The sequence below is a fragment of the Mastigoproctus giganteus genome, chromosome 6 (genome assembly GCF_048544385.1).
Source record: "Mastigoproctus giganteus isolate SK-2022 chromosome 6, ASM4854438v1, whole genome shotgun sequence".
In the NCBI taxonomy this organism is placed as follows: Eukaryota; Metazoa; Arthropoda; class Arachnida; order Uropygi; family Thelyphonidae; genus Mastigoproctus; species Mastigoproctus giganteus.
The window spans coordinates 181291430-181310156 of record NC_143580.1 but is presented as its reverse complement, the minus strand read 5'-3'; the positions used below and the strand labels follow the sequence as shown (position 1 = coordinate 181310156).

Here is an 18727-nt window from a genome sequence, read left to right as displayed (position 1 = left end):
CATTTGCACATCTCCAGTCTATGGGTACCTCCCCTGAGTCCAAAGAAGCTCTCATAATTATGGCTAGGGGTTTGCATACTTCCTTTGCTGCCTCCTTTAATATAACTGGATAGATCCCATCCACCCCAGGTGCCTTTTTTATGTTTATCCTCAACAATCTCTCCTCTACTTTCCTCTCAGTTATTACAAAATCATCCAGCTCACTGCCAATGTTTACTTTACCTACATCATTCTCCTTCCTGAATAACTCCTCATGCGTGAATGTAGATGCAAAATACTCGTTTAGATTGTTAGCCACCTGAGCAGGATCCTCAACTGTTGAACCATCAATATCCAGTGGACCAATCTGATTCATCCCTTTCCTTCTCGAGTTCAAGTATGTAAAGAACTCCTTTCTGTTTTTCTTTGCATCCTTTGCCAAGGATTTTTCGTAGTCTGCCTTTGCCTGCCTAATCTCCTTTGTGACTTGGTTACAGACCAACTTATATCTATCATAGGCTTCCATGTCACCCATTAATTTGTATGTATCCCATGCATTTTTCTTCTCTGCCACATGTCTCATTAGTCCATCTGACATCCATTTAGGCCTAAACCTTGAACAATATTTCTTAGTTGGTGTGTAAAGCCTGGTAGCCACCAAGATTAGTTCCTTGAATGCTTCCCATTTTGAGTTTGCTGTTGGTAACATCATCAGTTGGTCCCACTGTATAGAATTTAAATACTGTCTCAGACCATCATAGTCGCCTTTACGAAAACAAAAACCCTTCCCTTTACCTCTGATGGTAGTTACCTCCTTGAGTAAATCCCACTTCAACACACTGTGATCACTGCCGCCTAGTGGTTCATTTATCTGCAGGTTCTTAATGCATGAAGAATCACTACTGATGATCAGATCAAGAGTATTGCTCCCTCTTGTTGCCTCACGAACATGCTGATGTAGAAAACAATCATCCAATAAATCCACAAAAGCCTTGCTAGTGTGCGAGTGACCAACCCACAAATTCCAGTCAATATCTGGGAAATTAAAATCCCCCATTATAAGACTCTCTGATTTACTGGCCCACTCTATTTCCCTGTACAATATATTATTATACTCATCAGAGTCATTAGGCCTATAGCACACTCCTACTCTCAATTTTGATTTCCCTATGCTTATGTCACACCAAACTGACTCGACACTGCCCTGTCCATCGATGTCAACTGGCTTCACTTCCTTTGACTTTATGTGTTTCTTAATTAATAGCATAACCCCTCCTGTCCTGTCTATCCTTTCTATATACATTGTATTCCCCAAATTCCAGTTCCGCATTACTTATATCTGTGTGACACCACGTCTCTGATATCCCAACAATATCTGCCTTTGATGTTTTGAGCAATACCTCAAATTCATCAAATTTATTTACCAAACTCCTAGCATTGGTGTACACGCAGGTATACATGCACCTGTTTCTATTCTTAGCTACCCTAACACAACCCATGTGTTTACTTGTAACGCAATGACTACCAGCAGTCTCTGAAATATCCTGCATCTTGTTTTTCAGACTTCTGCTCATTTGAATAGAAGCAGTGCAAGAATCACTTCCACCTCTGCCAGTGGCTACTGTTAATCTATTAGTCCTTGTATCCCCCCCCAACTAGCAGTTTTCCGACCCACCTAACACTGCCTCGACAGCATCAGCAAAAATTCTTGCACCCTTTCTATTTAAGTGTATCCCATCCCTGTAGAAGCAATCTCTCCTGTTAACAAGTACAGTCCAGGCTGAAAAAAATTCTACCCCTTGAGCCTTGCACAATCTCTCCAGGGCCGAATTGATCGACAAGGCTCTCATCATATACTCCCTCCTATCGTGTCTGGGCAGAATTGCAGACACTTTCAAGTTCAACCCTAATTCACTGCTTTTTTTCAACAGTTACCTGTACTTGCTAAGCAATTCCGCCGGTCTCCATCATTCTTCACTTTAATCGACAAGGCTCTCATCATATACTCCCTTCTCAGTTGCGAACTAAGTTAAATTCGGCCCCTAGGCAAGATTCTCATTTCGGGCCCCACCTAGGCTTGCCACCTTTCAGAAATTGTAATGGAGGACACAGTTAAATGGGTTAAAAAAAAGGTCTTCTATTACTGAATATAAAAATACAGGTCTTGATCGACGAGAAACAAGCGGAACATTATAAGTTTATTTAAAATATAATAAAACCGTTTTACGGGCTATAGGCAGTTGCCTAGCCTGTCTAGGCTAAAGTCCGCTCCTGCTGGGCAGAATTGCAGACGCTTTTACATTTAACCCTACCTCGCGACTTTTTTTCAACATTTTCCTGCACTTGTTGAGTAAATCTGCATATCTCTTACTCTTAATGTCATTAGTTCCAACATGTACAATATCACCTTTTGTGCCCTTAAAAGATGATATCTGCTCTACAACGTCATCAACTTTTGTCCATCAACATTTGTTAATGTAAAGGATTGGGGGTTGTGGAATTATTTTAAATAAAATGATGTTGGTGAAAAAAAAAATTACATTGATACAGTATTTTACTTTTGTCAATGTAAAGTCCAATGTACAGTACTTTACACTGACAAAAGTAAAGTACTGTATCTATGTAAATATCCTACAAGTTCACAATTTAATAACAAAACATAACAATCCCCCAACACACACTCCCATTCAGTACCTCTAACCAGGATTGCCGAGTGGCAACTTCAATATCTGTCTCAAAAAAAAAAAAAAAAAAAAAAAACAACCTCCAAGCTGTTCTAAATCTCTAAATTTTTCAATTTTCCAAACTATTAGTTTAATACGAGGGGGCTGGAATTTTCCTTCTGTCCTACTTCTCTTCCTTTCGCCCACAGAGAAGTGAGATAAGTTACTACTCTGTGCTTTCGCCTACTGAAACGCCCCCCTACCACGCTTTTGTACTGTACTGTACAACAATGGAACGTGCTCGGGCAATAGATAGTGCCTTCGACACGTGTTCTCTCGTCTTTGAAGATGGTATAAACTAAAAGCCCATATCAAGCTTGAATTAGCGGGTCTCGACTACATCAGTTATCTGTCCACATTGCAGTAACAAACTTCGATCTGTCGTTGTGGAAGTTGATAGTTTAAATAAATTCAAGGAGGAACTGCACAAACATTTAGAGGGAATGGTTGTGTGATATATATATATATGTTTTGGCTGATGTTACATAAGTTCATACCCTTTGATTTCTTTCATCACATGCCTCTATTACTACTACTACTCAATTCATTCTATACATATGGATATAAAGTTCAAGGATGTATCCATTCTGACGGGATCTAATCAGCAGGCTTATCAGCAGCTCTTTACATTCACATTCTCCACAGTAGTACACGTGCGGAGATTACTCTTTTATATTTCTGTTAGCAGTTTCTTGCATGTAACTTAATTAAAAATTGCAGAAATGAATAATGCAAAGTTATTGGGAAAGGAAATTACAAGGTAATTTAATGGTGATTATATGTATAGCGCATTCTGAATATTTACAACCATTGAGATATTGCGACTTCTAAAATTTCCCCCATCTGTTTTCTTTGTAATGGAATGGGCATCATCGTTACATGAACAGTTTCTGGGATAGGGGTTGCGAAATTATTTTAAATAAAATGATGTTGGTCAAAACAAAAAATAATATATATATATTTTTTTCGAGATATGTTATTAATTATTAATGTAACTTTTCAATCATAAACATTTTTAAAAATGAACGTTTCGTTTATATACTAGTACAGATACGTTCTACGTAACTCGACATATTGCGATCTCATACAAAATATATAAAGCTCTGTCGGAATGATATTTTGGCATGTTTTGAAAATGAACTAATATCATTTAGTTTGTGTGCCTAGAATTACTAAACTGAAAGGTTTTCATAGCTTGATTTGAAAACCCTAAATCTAAGGATTCGGGAAGGAGCATCCCGAATGCTGTATTACCATGCTTTAAACCAAAATGTGCATCACACCCATTCCATTACTCGCGTGGAAAAATGAGTTAAAGTTATATTTACAATAATTTTAGATTTTTTTAAATAAAAATTTTATTAAGAAAATGCTTGGAAAGTAATCCAATTTGTTTCTGCCTTGAAAATTAGGTGAGGATGGGGATTAATCCCCATCCTCAGTGTACTATCTTGAATAAGTTCATTTCCTTAGTGAAAATTTAGGTAGCTTGAAACAATCTTGAAAATAATTAAGTTAAGAGCATGGAGTTGTAGGTCAACCTCATAAATTTTTACCTGTTTTCTACTATAAAATCAGCCTGTTTATCCCAGCAGTGATTTGCAATACCTCTCAGCAAAAAAAGTAATTTGTCTAATAAAATTTATGATAATCTGTATTGAATAGGGTAAAAATGACCAGGCACAACTAATACCTGTAGGGTACCACGTAATTCATCGTTAAGGACATGGGAATGAAATACATCCTCAAAGAAAAAAAAAAACAAAAAAAAACCTTTGGATACTTTTGTGCTGTCTATAAGTTATTTTATCTTCTGAGTATGGGCTTGGCACACCCAGGGTCCTGAGCTGGATATCATCATTCTTCTCTTTCTTGACAATTCCCTTCACTTCTGACTCTTTCTCTCTGGGTAACTCAGAAATTTTTTTTTGACTGGTGAAGCATGAGCCTCAGGCTTCCTTGCACCATTTGGCTAATAATAATAATAATAATAGAAAAGGCAGGGGGGATGGAGAGGAAATGTGATCCCATGCTGTCTCTCTAGCAGCCCCTAGCAGCATTTGGTGGTGAAGTGGTGAATGCAACTTTCATTTTAATTTTTGGATTTCAAAGTCATTACCTATCATTTTTGTTACACATAATGTTTTCATATTTACAGCTAACATACTAAACTATATTGATAACTCTTGTTTTGCCTCTCTCATGCAAGGAGTTGGAAACATTTTTCAACCCCAACCAAGCTGTAACACAATGATGATGTCTATGCCTAGGATTCTGGCTGTTCAGTAAAATACCATTTAAACATAGGCCTCCAAGTTTGTTGTTGGCTGGCTGCAGTTGTTGAGGAGCACAGGGGACCTATTCATGAATCTTGGGTTGGGGCAAAATTTGTAGTTTTGCTACTGGACCACAAACAAAGGAAGAGAGAATTTGTGGAAGCCTGGACCATTCAGCACCATCAATAGTAAAAAGGACACAGGACAGAAGGATGTTCCAGAGAGAGATTCTTCCCTGCCATCATACATCCTGGGAATCTTTGGAGATTTGCCAGACCAGCAGCTAAACTAACCTCCCCATACACCAATAGAGTCTCCCACAATAGCCTCTGCAGTATCTTCTGTCAGTTTACAAGCACAATCCAATCAAACTACACCCTTCAGACCATACATCCTAAAGAATTTTAACATGGTCTCCATCGTCAAGGCTGTTTTAGAGAAGTTGAAACAAAAGAACTGTAGGATGTCAGTTGGAAGCTTATTAATTTTATTGCCACAAAGACTTATAAAAAGAAAATAATTGTAAAATTTTTCTTACCACAACTGAGCATGTCAAAGAAGACGTTATAACATATTGTTACATATAAAGTATATTTGTTATTTAGTTTTCTAAATTTAATAAATATAAGTTAATTATACAAAGTGATGTGCTCCTCTTATTCTTTTTAATTATTATTACTTAGTGCAAGGAAGCCTGAGGCTTATGATGCACCAGTCAAAAAAAATTTCCAAGTTTCCCTGAGAGAGAGAGAGAGAGAGAGAGAGAGACATTACAGAGAATCACCAAGAAAGAGAAGAATGATGATATCCAGCTCATGACCCTGGGTGTGCAAGCCCATACTCACCAGATGTGAGCCTCTGGGGTTAAATGAACCTGTATGATACAGTTTTGCCAATCAATTCTTATATCAGAAATTGGGAAAAGGGTATTAATATGAGGAGAGACCATGAATGTGTGGGCTACAGAAATTGCTAACTGGGTACCTCAGAAGAGGATCTGAATGAGGTTTATAATGCTCTGAGGAGGAATAGTATAATGAATGAAGGCAAATTTTTATGGTACTAAGTGACACAGGCAGCATAAATTTAAACTGTGGGAAGAATTATAGTGTAATTGTAGGAAGTTTTATTTTAGCTAGCAAGTTATAAATAGTAATTAAGTAATAAGTTACCTCCACTGGTAGTTGAGGCTAATGACTCTAGAAAATTCAAATATACATATGAGAAGAGGGAAACACTTGACTAGGTAGTGTTTTTTTAAAGTTTTGGCTTCGTTACATCATATGGCCAATACAAATACTTTTTCTTCTTTTGTCTTGTTAAATCCCACAAAAGACTAAGTCAGTAAAGTAGATTGATATATTATATTTATTGTTACAATATTGAAATATAAAGTTACAATTTAATATTAAAGAAAATAGCTACGATTTATAATAGAAAATTAGAATTGAATAAACAATTAATATTAAGCTACAATTAAGCAAGTTACAATTTACAATACAAAATGCAAAATAGTTATGACAATTTTACAAGCAGGAATGATACAATAAAGAAAATACAACTTAATACATAAATAATAAATATACAAATTAGTTAATATTCACGATTTATAACTACTATGTTGTATTTGTGGTTTGAAATTTTTGTATTTTTAGTGTTTTACTGATTATTTCCTTGTTTAGTGATTAAATAAATAAATGTAAAAAAATTATTTCTGAATTAAAAAACACTATATTTTTTAATAAAATTTAGTTCACTGAACAATAAATGCAGGAGAATTTAAATTTAAAAGCCAGTACCCAGCACATTGAAATTCTTCAGTGAATTAATGTGTAGGTGATATTTCTGATTCCCCTTTATTGGAGTCATTAGCCAATTTGATAGGATAAAAGAAAAGAAAAGGCAATTAGAGTTAAGCATTATGAACTAAAGTTAATGTACAAACTTTACTGAAGCTTAGCCATTACATAATTAAGTGTCCTAATCAGATTCTCCAATCAAGTTAAAAGGAAAACAGTCTCTCAATCAAAATCCCTAAAGAACTTCATATTTTTATTAAGTTAATATTCACATAATTTAATATTCCTGTTTAAAATTTAATATGAAGGTGAGGAGAGAGAGAGCATATAAAATCTCTGTCTCTCTCTCTTTCTCTCCTTATTCCAGCTCTTCCAAATAAATTGCCTATATATTGATATTTATCTGTAAGATTCATTTTTAAATAATTTTGAATTTGCTAAACCATAAACTGAGTTAGTGTTAATAGTGGTGCAATAAATACCCTCTAATAGTTTGTTTAGTTCTTCCTTGAATTTATTCAGGCTATTTACTTCCAAAACAACAGATGGAAGTTTGTTTCAGCAATCACGTTTCAAGACATCAACCCATATAATTTTCATTAAACAATATTAATAATACATTAATTCATATCAGTTTAATGGTTCAGTAATGGCATACTTTTTTTTAAAAATCATCATTTGAGACTTTTTTTGTCATTCAGAATAGCTTTACGTGCCACTTGGATCTATTTTTAAAAGTGGCATAAAATAATTACATAGATTAAACAGCCAAAATAGATTTAAAATATATTTTATAATTTGTTCTCTACAAATTAACAAAAGAGAATGATATAATTATAAAATAAAAAAAATCAGATTTTGATAAGTACAATATAATTTTAATATTAGTATTACTAGTGACAAATGATGCAAGGAAGCAAGCTTTTACAGCATCAGCAAAAGAAAACTTCTGCCATTACTTGTCCATTCCCTCTAATAATTTGGCTAATTTTTTCTTAACTTTATTCAAACTATTACTACTTCAACGCCAGATGGAAGTTATGAAGTTTATTATCATTATGAAAATTTTTCAACAATTAACTACCCTCTGACAGAAAGCAAAGTTCTGCAAATCTATCCTGCATCCAATCTCATCAATTTCCATTTATGTTCTTTTTGTGTGTTGGCATCCTTACTTTTGTCTGAGCAAGGGTAAGGATGCCATTAACATTTAGCTTACTCAATCATTCAAAGCCTTGAACACCTTAATCAGACCTCCTTGCAAGTGACTTCTTTCCAGATTATGCAATTTGCAGAATTGAAGTCTTTCTTGGTAAGAGCACCCTTTTGTTACCCTCACTAATCTCTTCCTTCTCTGCACTCATTCCAACAAATCTACAAAAAGCAAACTGAGTTTTATGCACACTCAAGATGTGTCCTGTATTGCTGTGCAAAATGTGGTCTGCATTTCTGAAGTGAAGATGCAGCCTACTTATTGCCTTATACAACAGAATAATCATCTGCTTATCCATGCTGTATATCATTGAATATCATTGAACCCCATGAGCTGCCTCAGCAGCTTGTCTGCATATTTCCTTAGTAATTTGCCCTCAATGCTACACTGCTCCAATTTGTACAGCAGTCTTTCATGTGGAACAGTATCCAAAGCTTTTTTGAAATCTAAGTATGTGATTGAAAAATATTTTTTGGTCTAAGAGTATGAAAGAGGTTGTTTATGCATGGGTATGGCACTTCCATCATTTCTACTACCCAGGTAGTATATGAATGCATCGTTTATTCATACCCATACATAAACCTCTTTCTTAAGTATGATGTTAGAAATTGTCAAAATTATTTCTTGCATCCAGTTCCTTTGTTATATTATCCCTTCAGATTGGTCCATGCTGTGACTGCCACAAAATTGCATTCAGCATTCCAGTCTAGCTTGCATTACTTCTTTAACCAGTGACTCCATTATTTTCCCCTGGAATAAAAGTTAAGCTTGTAAGTCTGTAATTACTCACTTTATCCTTGGATTCCTTTTTGTGAATTGGGTATACATTTCCACATCTGCAGTCCATAGGGACCACCCCTAAATCTAAAGGTGCTTTCCAAATTATGGCTAAAGGTCTGCATTGGATATTATCCATAATATCCAATTATTGCATTCTGCATTGGATATTATCTTCAATAAAATTAGTTAGTCTTTTCATTTCAATCCTAATAGCCGGCCTAGTCCTAGTTGCTTGCAGGGGAACAGCTATCTTTCCCGCTGCCAAAATTAATTCTTTATTTTTTTATAATTGTTCTTACAGTTAAACTTGCAAGTCCTAAATTATGGCACACATCCGCTTGTCTTTGACCGGATCGATTCGCTTCAAAACGTCTAATTTAATTTTCGAATTCAGTAGTATTTTTCTTACATTTATAGTCTTCGTACTGGCCTCCGTAGCCGAGTGGTCGGGAGCGCGAGTGCAGTAGCACGCGCTCTTTGAGTAGACCGGGGTTCAAGCCTCTGACTGCTGAATACGGTCGATCTGCCAACCCGCACTGGACCAGCGTGGCAGATTATGGTCTATTTCCTTCAGCATGAATTGTTGAGGAGGCTTCCATCCTGCAGTGGGTTGATAATGGCTGCACTTTACTTTTTACTGCGCCCAGACGTTGCTTTTTCATTCTTATTGGCTATTATTAACTCTTCGAAAATGTAACTGCGTTGGTTGCATTAATTATGATACAATGTTCAAGTAAACTGTCCGTTACGCACTATGTCTAATACTGTACTGAGTGATGACTAGACTTCGGATAAATTCATATAACGCAAATATTACAAGCAATATACTTGATCATTTTTTAAAATGTTGATCTCGGAACTATGTAACAAGTCACTGCAATTAAATTAGCGCGCGAGAGAATTTCACTGAGCGTGGGAATATTTCTTAAGTCGGCGTGGGAAACGTTTTAACCGTATTTTTATATTCATTTTCAAGCTATCGACTCCATCAAATGAAACTATTTCGTTAAATATGCCAAAAATGTGATCTGTGACGGCGTTATAGTCAGATACGGGTTATAATATAAGAACAGCGTTATAGCGAATCAGCGTAAAGCGAACCGCGTTATAACGGGCCTGCTGTATTGTGATTAATCCCTTTACTTCTAGTGTTTGCATAAGTCAAGTCTGCATTCTTTCAAAAAAATGAAAAGAAAAGTAGCAACAACATCTTTAATTATGTAAATACTAAAAGGAAAGGAATGAATCCCAAAAGTAAATATAAAAAAGTAAATAGTATACAGGCATACCTCGGTTAACGTTACCTCTGATAACGAAGCCTCGATATAACGAAGTCCGCAATTTCAAGCCCCATTTAACATAAAAAAATATTCCATTTTTGTTTAATCACCTGAAATCTAAACAAACTGAAGAAATTACGGAAACCTTTGGGGCTTCTCGTGGTTGGTTCGAGAAATTTAAAAAACGGGCCAGGATTCATAGTGTAAAATTAACAGGAGAAGCTGCAAGTGCAGATGTTGAAGCTGCAAATAAGTTTCCAGAAAAACTAAAGGAAATGATTAAACGTGAAAATTTTCCACCAAATTTGGTGTTCAATGTTGACGAAAGCGGTTTGTTCTGGAAACGGCTACCAACAAAAAGCTTCATTTCTATTGAAGAAAAATCAGTTGCTTGGTTCAAAGCAGCCAAAGACCGTTTAACATTACTCTTTGGATCAAATGCCTCTGGTGATTATAAATTAAAATTGTTATTAGTTTACCATTCAGAAAATCCGAGGGCGTTAAAAGGTAACATAAAAATGAATTTACCTGTAATATGGAAAGCAAATAGAAAAGCGTGGGTTACCAAGGAGTTATTTACTGATTGGTTTGTTAACCACTTTTGTCCTGGAGTAAAACAGTATTGTCAAAAAAACAACTTTGAAGAAAAAGCTCTTTTGTTGTTAGACAATGCTCCGGGACATCCTACTGATCTTAACACGTTGGACACATGCATTCCTGTCAAAGTTGTGTTTCTTCCAGCAAACACAACTTCCCTGATTCAACCATTGGATCAGGGAGTAATAGCATCATTTAAAGCTTATTATCTGCGTCGAACTTTAAGCAGTTTAACTGAACTAGAGGATAAAGAGGAAATGACAGTTAAAACTTTTTGGAAAAACTACACCATTAAAAACGCAATAGAAAGCATTGATAGTTCTTGGAAAGAAGTCACTGAGAAATGCTTAAATGGAGTTTGGCGCAAAATATGGCCAGAAGTTGTACTAGAAGAGGAAAATAACATCCAAGAATTAGAAATGAAGTTATCCAGATGGCTCAATCAAATAGGTTTCGAAAATGTCGATGAAGAGGATGTTAGAAATTTATTGAATGCAGAAGATGATGGTTTTTCAGTGGAAGATTTAGAAAGCCTTGTTAGCAACGAAGACAAAGATAATGAAGGCGAAGTTAAAGAAGTACCTGCCGAAAAAGTGTTAACAACCAAAGATTTAAAAAGGTGCTTAAATGATCTTGAAAACGTTTTAAATTTTTTTAGTGAAAATGATCCTGACTTAGGAAGAAGTGTTATAGTTAAGCGATCAGTGTTAAATGCAATAACTCCGTATAGGTAATTGTTAAATGAAAGAGAAAAAAAGCATAAACAATCAACTTTAACCTCATATTTTAAAATGTGATTTCACTTTGTATGTAAGTTGACTGTTTATTTAATAAAACTTTTCTTTGTTCGAAAAAAAGCTTTTCATTTTCTTTACGTAGGAACGTATCCCTATTCTGGCCATAGTATTTTTACCTCTGAAAACGAAGTTTCGCTTAACGAAGTAATTTCGTGGAACGCATCCTATTCGTTAATCGAGGTATGCCTGTACTCTGATTGTGCGATCTAGCAGTTCCTTTATCTGGGAATTTTCAATGCACAAATAGTCATTACTGATAATCAGATCAAGAGTATTGCTTTGCTTTCACCCATTACCTCTCTAACACCATTGATATGAAAAACAGTCCTGCATCCATTAAATTCAAAAAGGTCTTGCTGCTCTGTGAGTGACCAACCCACAAGTTCCAGTCAATACCTGGAATGTAAATATCCCGTTATAAGACATTCTGATTTACCTATCCACTATTTCTCTGTATAGTACAGAGACGGACAAATAAACTGCATCACTTGTGAATTTTGCAAATAATGTGTTTTGCACTGCATTGTGGGTTGCAGAAATGTTTGAAATGTATTTGTTCAATGGGATATATATCTCTGTGAATAAAATCCAATAAAAAGACTCTACCTGATATACCTAATTGCCATAAATATTTTCCCAAAGGGTAAAATGCGTAATTAATGGAAATATGAAAATCGTGCAAATGGCAATCATGACAACCAAACACACATTTTATTGCATTTACGTGTACAAACTGATATGACAAGTTAACATAATAGTATTGTGTACTGTAAATCAGCAAGATAAGTTCTCAATATTTTGTTGTTCCTCCTCGAGCTGCAATTACAGCCTTGCAACGATCTGGTATACAGTTAATTTCTGGATGTACGGTTGCCCAATTTACAATGGTACCACATCCTTATAATGCTCTCCTGCAGCTGAATCTTACTTGTTGGCTTCTTCTGAGCAATTTTAGATGACATTGTGTACCGCAATTTTTAATAGGGTTCAAATCTGTACTGTTGCCGGGCCAATCCAACACTAATGCCAGCATTTCTGAGGTATGACTGCACTTTAAAGGAGAAAAACAAGGGAAAACATTGGTCTAAATATGTTTTAAGCCTTGTAAGACAAGAAGACAAACTCATCATTAAATAGGTGCCTCCGTAGCCAGGTGGGAAGGAGCAGCAGTGCGTAGCACACGCTTCTTGATTAGACCGGGGTTCAAGCCTGTCACCACCAAATACGGAGGATGCGGAAAGGTCAGGGAATGACCACTGCATATCTTGGAGCAATATGGCCTTAGTTGCTAATGCTCCTAAAAACCAAATAACAAACAAACAAACAAACAAACATCATTAAATCAAAATAGCATTAAACATACCAGTTTTGCTGTGTGGCAAGGTGCTGAGTCCTGTTGAAAAATGCAGTTTTGGATGTCTGTGTGGTGATTCCTAATAATGGGTTTCAGGCACTTCTCCAAGGTCGCAGTTAGGTTTCTGTATTCATCGTTCCATTAATTGCCTAGAAATTGGAGTGTCATCAAAGATAAGCATAGGAGCAGAAGAATCCTTTTTGAGAGATATAAGACAGGACTGAGTTTTTGAAGGATTGAAATCAACCATGTTATTGTTTCCCCATTAAAAAATTACCTTGAGATCAGCATTTAAGGAATTGGTTGTGGATATTCGAGAAGTTGAAGCTGTTTGAGCAGAGCAAGGTTTTTCAAACTGGAAAGTGGAATGCAATGTGCTATCATCAGCAAAACTATGGATAGGATTTCCAGCCAATTGAAGAAGGTCAGTAATATACAAGAGGAGAAGAGTGGGAGAAAGAATTGAACCTTAAGGAACACCAGCATTAGTGGAGCAGTTAGAAGACAGAGTCATCTCGCATCACCTGCTGTGAGTGGTGAGAGAGATAACTGGATGTCCGATTACAAAAAAACAGCTGGAAAACCATAAGATCGAAGCTTATTTAGAAGACCTTTATGCCAAACATGATCAAAAGCCTCTGAAATATCAAGAGCAACTGCTTGAGTTTCACCAAACTTTTCCATTGAATTTGACCATAGATAGGTAACATAAACCAGAATATCACAAGTGAACTAACACTGACAGAATCCATACTGGTGATCATTGATCAGATGGAAGGTTTCTAAATAGTGTAAGAGTTGGCATTTAATTGATTTCTTCATTACTTTAGAAAGAATAGAAGTAATTGCAATGGGACGATAATTGGATGGTAACGATTTGTCACCCTTTTAGGAACTGGATGGATATGAGCAAATTTCAAAGTAGAAGGAAAAACACCTTAGAAAGTGAAAAAAGGTGACACAGAACACGAATAAGTTCAGGAGTACGGGTTTTGAAAACAAATGAAGTGATACCATCAGGACCTGATGCTTTTAGCATCAATATTCATCAAAATTCTTCTGGCATTCTTTTGACGGAAGACCACAGAAGGCTTTGAATGGTGGGAGGTGTTTTACCAAGATCATTAATACATGAGTTGGAAGAAAAATGGGATGCTAGCATCACATTTTTCTCAGCTTTACCCTTGCCGAAGCGGCAATAGAACCATCTGGTTTTGATAGAGGTGGGAAAAGATATAGGCAAAAGTTGCAGCCAACAGCTTTTGCAAGAAACCAGAATGCTCAGCTACCATTTGGACAAGAAGCAAGTTTTGTACTCTTAGCCTGTTCGAATCTAGTTTGGAACTGATTAATAACTGCTTTACAGTTTTCACGAACTTTGGTGTGGGCAGAAAATGAAACTGAATATTTGGAAACAAGCAAGCGAGATACAATATGAAACATTCTTCTCTTGAACAGCCTTAGCACATTTATTGGAAAACCAAGGTTTAGATAAAGGAAGAGATTTTAAGGTGGAGTGTGGAATAAAGGATGAGCAGTGGTTGAATCAACCTAACTGAGATTCTGTCAGAAAAAGTACATGGGGTTTGGCGGACTGTAAGTGTAAAGTGTATTCGTGTCAAACGGCACCAAGGGTTTCCCCCATCTCCACGTAGTATACATTGTCATGTGAAACAGAACACTGTTGAGGCCAGAGATTTAAAAGTGTATGGATATTGTACATGTGTACTGTTGTGTACCGTTGTTCATCTGGTCATTTAACCGCTGGACCCTACTGAGGCCCAATGTTGCCCACACTCGGCCCCATGGAGGCAGACCAGGTGGTGGACTGTAAGTGGGACTGGACATCACTAAGATTAGAACTGAGATCATATATATTTGTGAAATTAAAGAAGTGTTCGGGAGGTTTAGATCTTTTTGCTGGTAGGTTTGCTCTATTAGTTTGACAATTCACGGTGTGTTTAGTAGTAAGAAAAGGTTGGGGGGACATGCTGTGTGAAGTAATGAAATTTTTGGATATGGTGTAAACATGGTAAAATATACTCAGCTCCTTGACATAATTTAGCCTCGACAAATCCAAAAAATATAACTACACTCCTGTCTAGATGGTCCTGCATCGCTTCTTTAACCTGTGATTCCATTATTTTGCCTGAAACAGAAGTTATGCTACAGGTCTGTAATTACTGATGTCACTCTTTGATCCCCTTTGTGAATTGGGGATATATTTGCGCATCTTCAGTCCAAGGGAACCTCCCCTGAATCCAAGGTTACTCATAATTATGACTAAGGGTTTGCTTATCTCCTTTGCTGCCTCCCTTAATATCATTGGATAGCTACCATCCACCCCAGGTGCCTTTCTTACATTTAACTTCGGCAACTTCTCTTTCACTTGGTTATTACAAAATCAATTAGCTCCCTGGTAGAGTTTGATAAACTTCTTGCATCTCCTTCCCTAAAGAATTGCTTGTGTGTGAATGTAGATGCAAAATACTTATTCAGCTTGTAATCAACCTGAGCAGGATCATCAGCAGTTGAAGCATCTTTATGAAGTGGGCTTATGTGATTTATCCCCTCCTTTCTAATGTCTATGTAATTAATAAAATCTTTGCTATTTTCCTTTCCATCCTTTTCCAAGGATTTCTCCTAATCTTCCATAGCTTGCGTGACATCCTTTGTGACTTGATTTCAGAATAGTTTATATTTGCCATAGGCGTCTGTATCACCTGATAATTTATATGCATCCCATGCGCGCCTCCGTAGCCAGGTGGGAAGGAGCAGCAGTGCATAGCACACGCTTCTTGATTAAACCGGGGTTCGAGCCCGTCACCACCAAATATGGAGGATGCGGAAAGGTCAGGGAATGACCACCGCATATCCCGGAGCAATATGGCCTTAGTTGCTAATGCTCCTAAAAAAAAAAACAACAACAACAACAACAGCATCCCATGCATTTTTCTTCTCTGCAAATAATCTCCCTAGTTCATCTGACATCCATATAAGTCTAAACCTTAATTGTTATTTATTATTTGGTATGCAAACCCTAGTAGCTTCCATGATTATTTCCTTGAATGGCTCCCATTTAGAATTTGCTTATTGTAACGTCATCAGTTGATCTCACTATATAGAATATAAAAAATGTCCAAGACCACCTGTAATTGCCTTTATGATAGCTAAAACCCTTCCCTTTATCCTTGATGGTAGTTACATCTTTAAGTAAATCAGACATCAATGCACTGTGATCACTGCCAAATAGTGGTTCTTTTATCATCAGATTCTTAATGTATGAATAATCACTGCTGATAATCAGATAAAGATTATTACTCTCTCTTGTGGTCTCTCTAACATGCTGCTGTAGAAAACAGTCATCCAATAAATCCACAGAAGTCTTGCTAGTGTGTGAGTGACCAACCAACCCACAAGTACCATTCAATATCTGGAAAGTTAAAATCCCCCTTTACGATATTCTGATTTATTGATCCGCTCTGTTTCTCTGCACAGTTTTTCATTAGGCCTGCAATACACTTCTACACTCATTTTTGCTTTCCCAGTCCTTATATCACACCAAACTTACTGAACATTTCACTGGCCACTAATATCAATTGTATGCATTACGTTAAGATTTTATGTGCTGCTTTACTAAGAGCATAACCCCTCTCCTATCCTGTCTGTCCTTTCTGTATACAATGTACTCCCTGTATTCAAATTCTGCATCCCTTATATCTCAGTGACAACACATCTTTGATATCCTTACAATGTTTGTATTTGATGACTTGACCGACCAGCACTTCAAAGTCATCAAATTTATTTACTATATCCCTAGCATTGGTGTACACGTAAATATACATGTACCTGCTCTTATTCTTAGTTATCCCAACACAGCCCATGTATTTACCTGTTCCATGATGACTCACAGCAGACTGTGAAATTCCAAGCACCTTGCTTTCCACGCTGCTGCACATTCCAATGGAAAGTGCAAGAATCACTTTCACTTCTGCCTGCAGCTATTGTTAATCTATTAGTCTGTGTGTATAACCCCCCAAGCTAGCAGTTTTCTAACCCACCCAACACTGCCTCGATAGCATCAGCAAATATTTTTACACTCTTTCTATTTAAGTGTATCCCATCCCTGTTAAAGCAGTCTCTTCCTTTATCAGTTTAACAATTCTATAACAATAACAATTTAATATTTAATAACAATAACATTTTTTTATAACAATTTAAGTGTTTCCCATTCCTGTAAAAGCGTCTCTCCTGTTAATAAGTACAGACCATGCTGTGAAAAATTCTACCCCAGTAGTTTGCCAGTTATCCCTGTAGTCCAACAATTATTTGCCATAATTTGACAATTATTAACTATTGTTGATATTACAACTGTATCACCCAAAATGATTTTGTTTATCACGCTTCTTATGTTTCTCAAATCAAGTTTTTTTTTTTTTAACCAACAGTGTTAAAAATAAATTTTCAAAGAATTGCTTGTAATTAAGTTGTATGGCCATTTTTATGTTTCATTTCCATTTCTTTTCAGTGAAATGCAGAGTATTTTAATTGAAGAGGTCAGGATGATGAAGCAAAGCATTCCACATTTCAAACCCACTCTTGGGCTTGTTCAGGTAATAAATATATTCTACATGTGTTATGTTTATTCAGGATTTTTATCAAGTTTTTTAAATTCCTTTTGAAAAAGGGATACTTTAATTCATTCTTAAATTAATGAGGTCAGTTACTGTTTTTCATTGGAAAAAAATATATGATAGATTTTTTTTGGATGCTGATTCCAAATCTTCAGTTTTCTCCTAGTACATCTGGTTTTTGTGATGATAATTCTTCCATGAACATGACAAGACTGACTATACCACTCATATAACTATTCATTCAATATACTTAAATAAATTTTTATTTACTTATTTTTTAAATATTAAACTATATAATTATTAGAATATATTTGTATCATTATTTCGTAATTTAATTATTTGATTATAAATTGTTTCAGATAAGATCCAGTGTATTATTGAAGTATACTCATCATCATACCTTGAAAGTGTAAAAATAACACCAACAAATTCTGCTATGTGTGCAGCTCTTTTCTTACTAAATCACAACAGTGTGCAGTTATGAGAGTTGTTGTTGTTGTTGTTGGAGTGGGGTTTAATGGCGCAAGGGCTACTATGGCCAAATTGCGCCTGTTACTTTGGTCTAGAAGTGACTGTATACGTTATAGGAAATAGGTCTAAAAGTGACTGTAGACATTAATCGTTTTCAGATACGTAAAAAGGTCTGAGAAATTGCTATCATCTCCAAGTATTTGGGACAGTTGTAGAGGTTTTTGTAAATTTAGCTGTGATTTGAAACATGCAATTCTAACTGAATGATAATGTGCACACTCAATTAGGATGTGCTTAACGGTAAGTAGGCAGTTACAGTGTAAGCAAAGTGGAGGATCTTCTCCTAGCAGTAAAAACAGATGCGTTAGATGTGTGTGGCCAATTCGTGCTCTTGCAAGCACGACCTCTTCTTGCCTGTTTAGTCTGAAACTGGATCTCCACAACTGTGGATTCTGTTTTATCTCAAGAAATTTGTTTCCTGTCTGGGTATGCCACATTTCAGTCCACAGCTCAGTACATATCCGTTGTATGATTGGTTTGAAATCAGCGTGAGGAACTGAGATGGAGTCAAAACAAGCAGGGTGCTTTGCAGCTTCATCTGCTCGCTCATTTCCTGGAATTCCTACGTGGCTGGGTATCCAGCAGAATTTTACAGTCAGCTTCTTTTCGTCAAGGTTATATAAAAGTGATCTGATTTGTGTGAGAAGTGGATGGGAATGTAGTAGTTTATTTTGTAAGGCACTCACTGCGCTTAAGGAGTCTGTATATATTATGACCTTGGTATTTAATAGGCCGTTAAGGAAATTCAAAGCCATTTTTATTGC

At 36.1% G+C, this 18727-nt stretch overlaps 1 protein-coding gene across 1 annotated transcript in view; it reads left to right on the top strand.

Moving 5' to 3' along the window:
- The first annotated feature begins 3331 nt into the window (after positions 1–3331).
- The window catches only part of pug (pug C-1-tetrahydrofolate synthase, cytoplasmic), a 329380-nt gene continuing 313984 nt past the window's right edge, over positions 3332–18727 (top strand). Inside the window, exons 1-2 of the mRNA XM_090376599.1 lie at positions 3332–3462; positions 17327–17411. Of these exons, the coding sequence (XP_090232725.1) occupies positions 3425–3462; positions 17327–17411 (123 nt within the window). The 5' untranslated portion in view covers positions 3332–3424. The remainder of the gene's footprint in view (positions 3463–17326; positions 17412–18727) is intronic.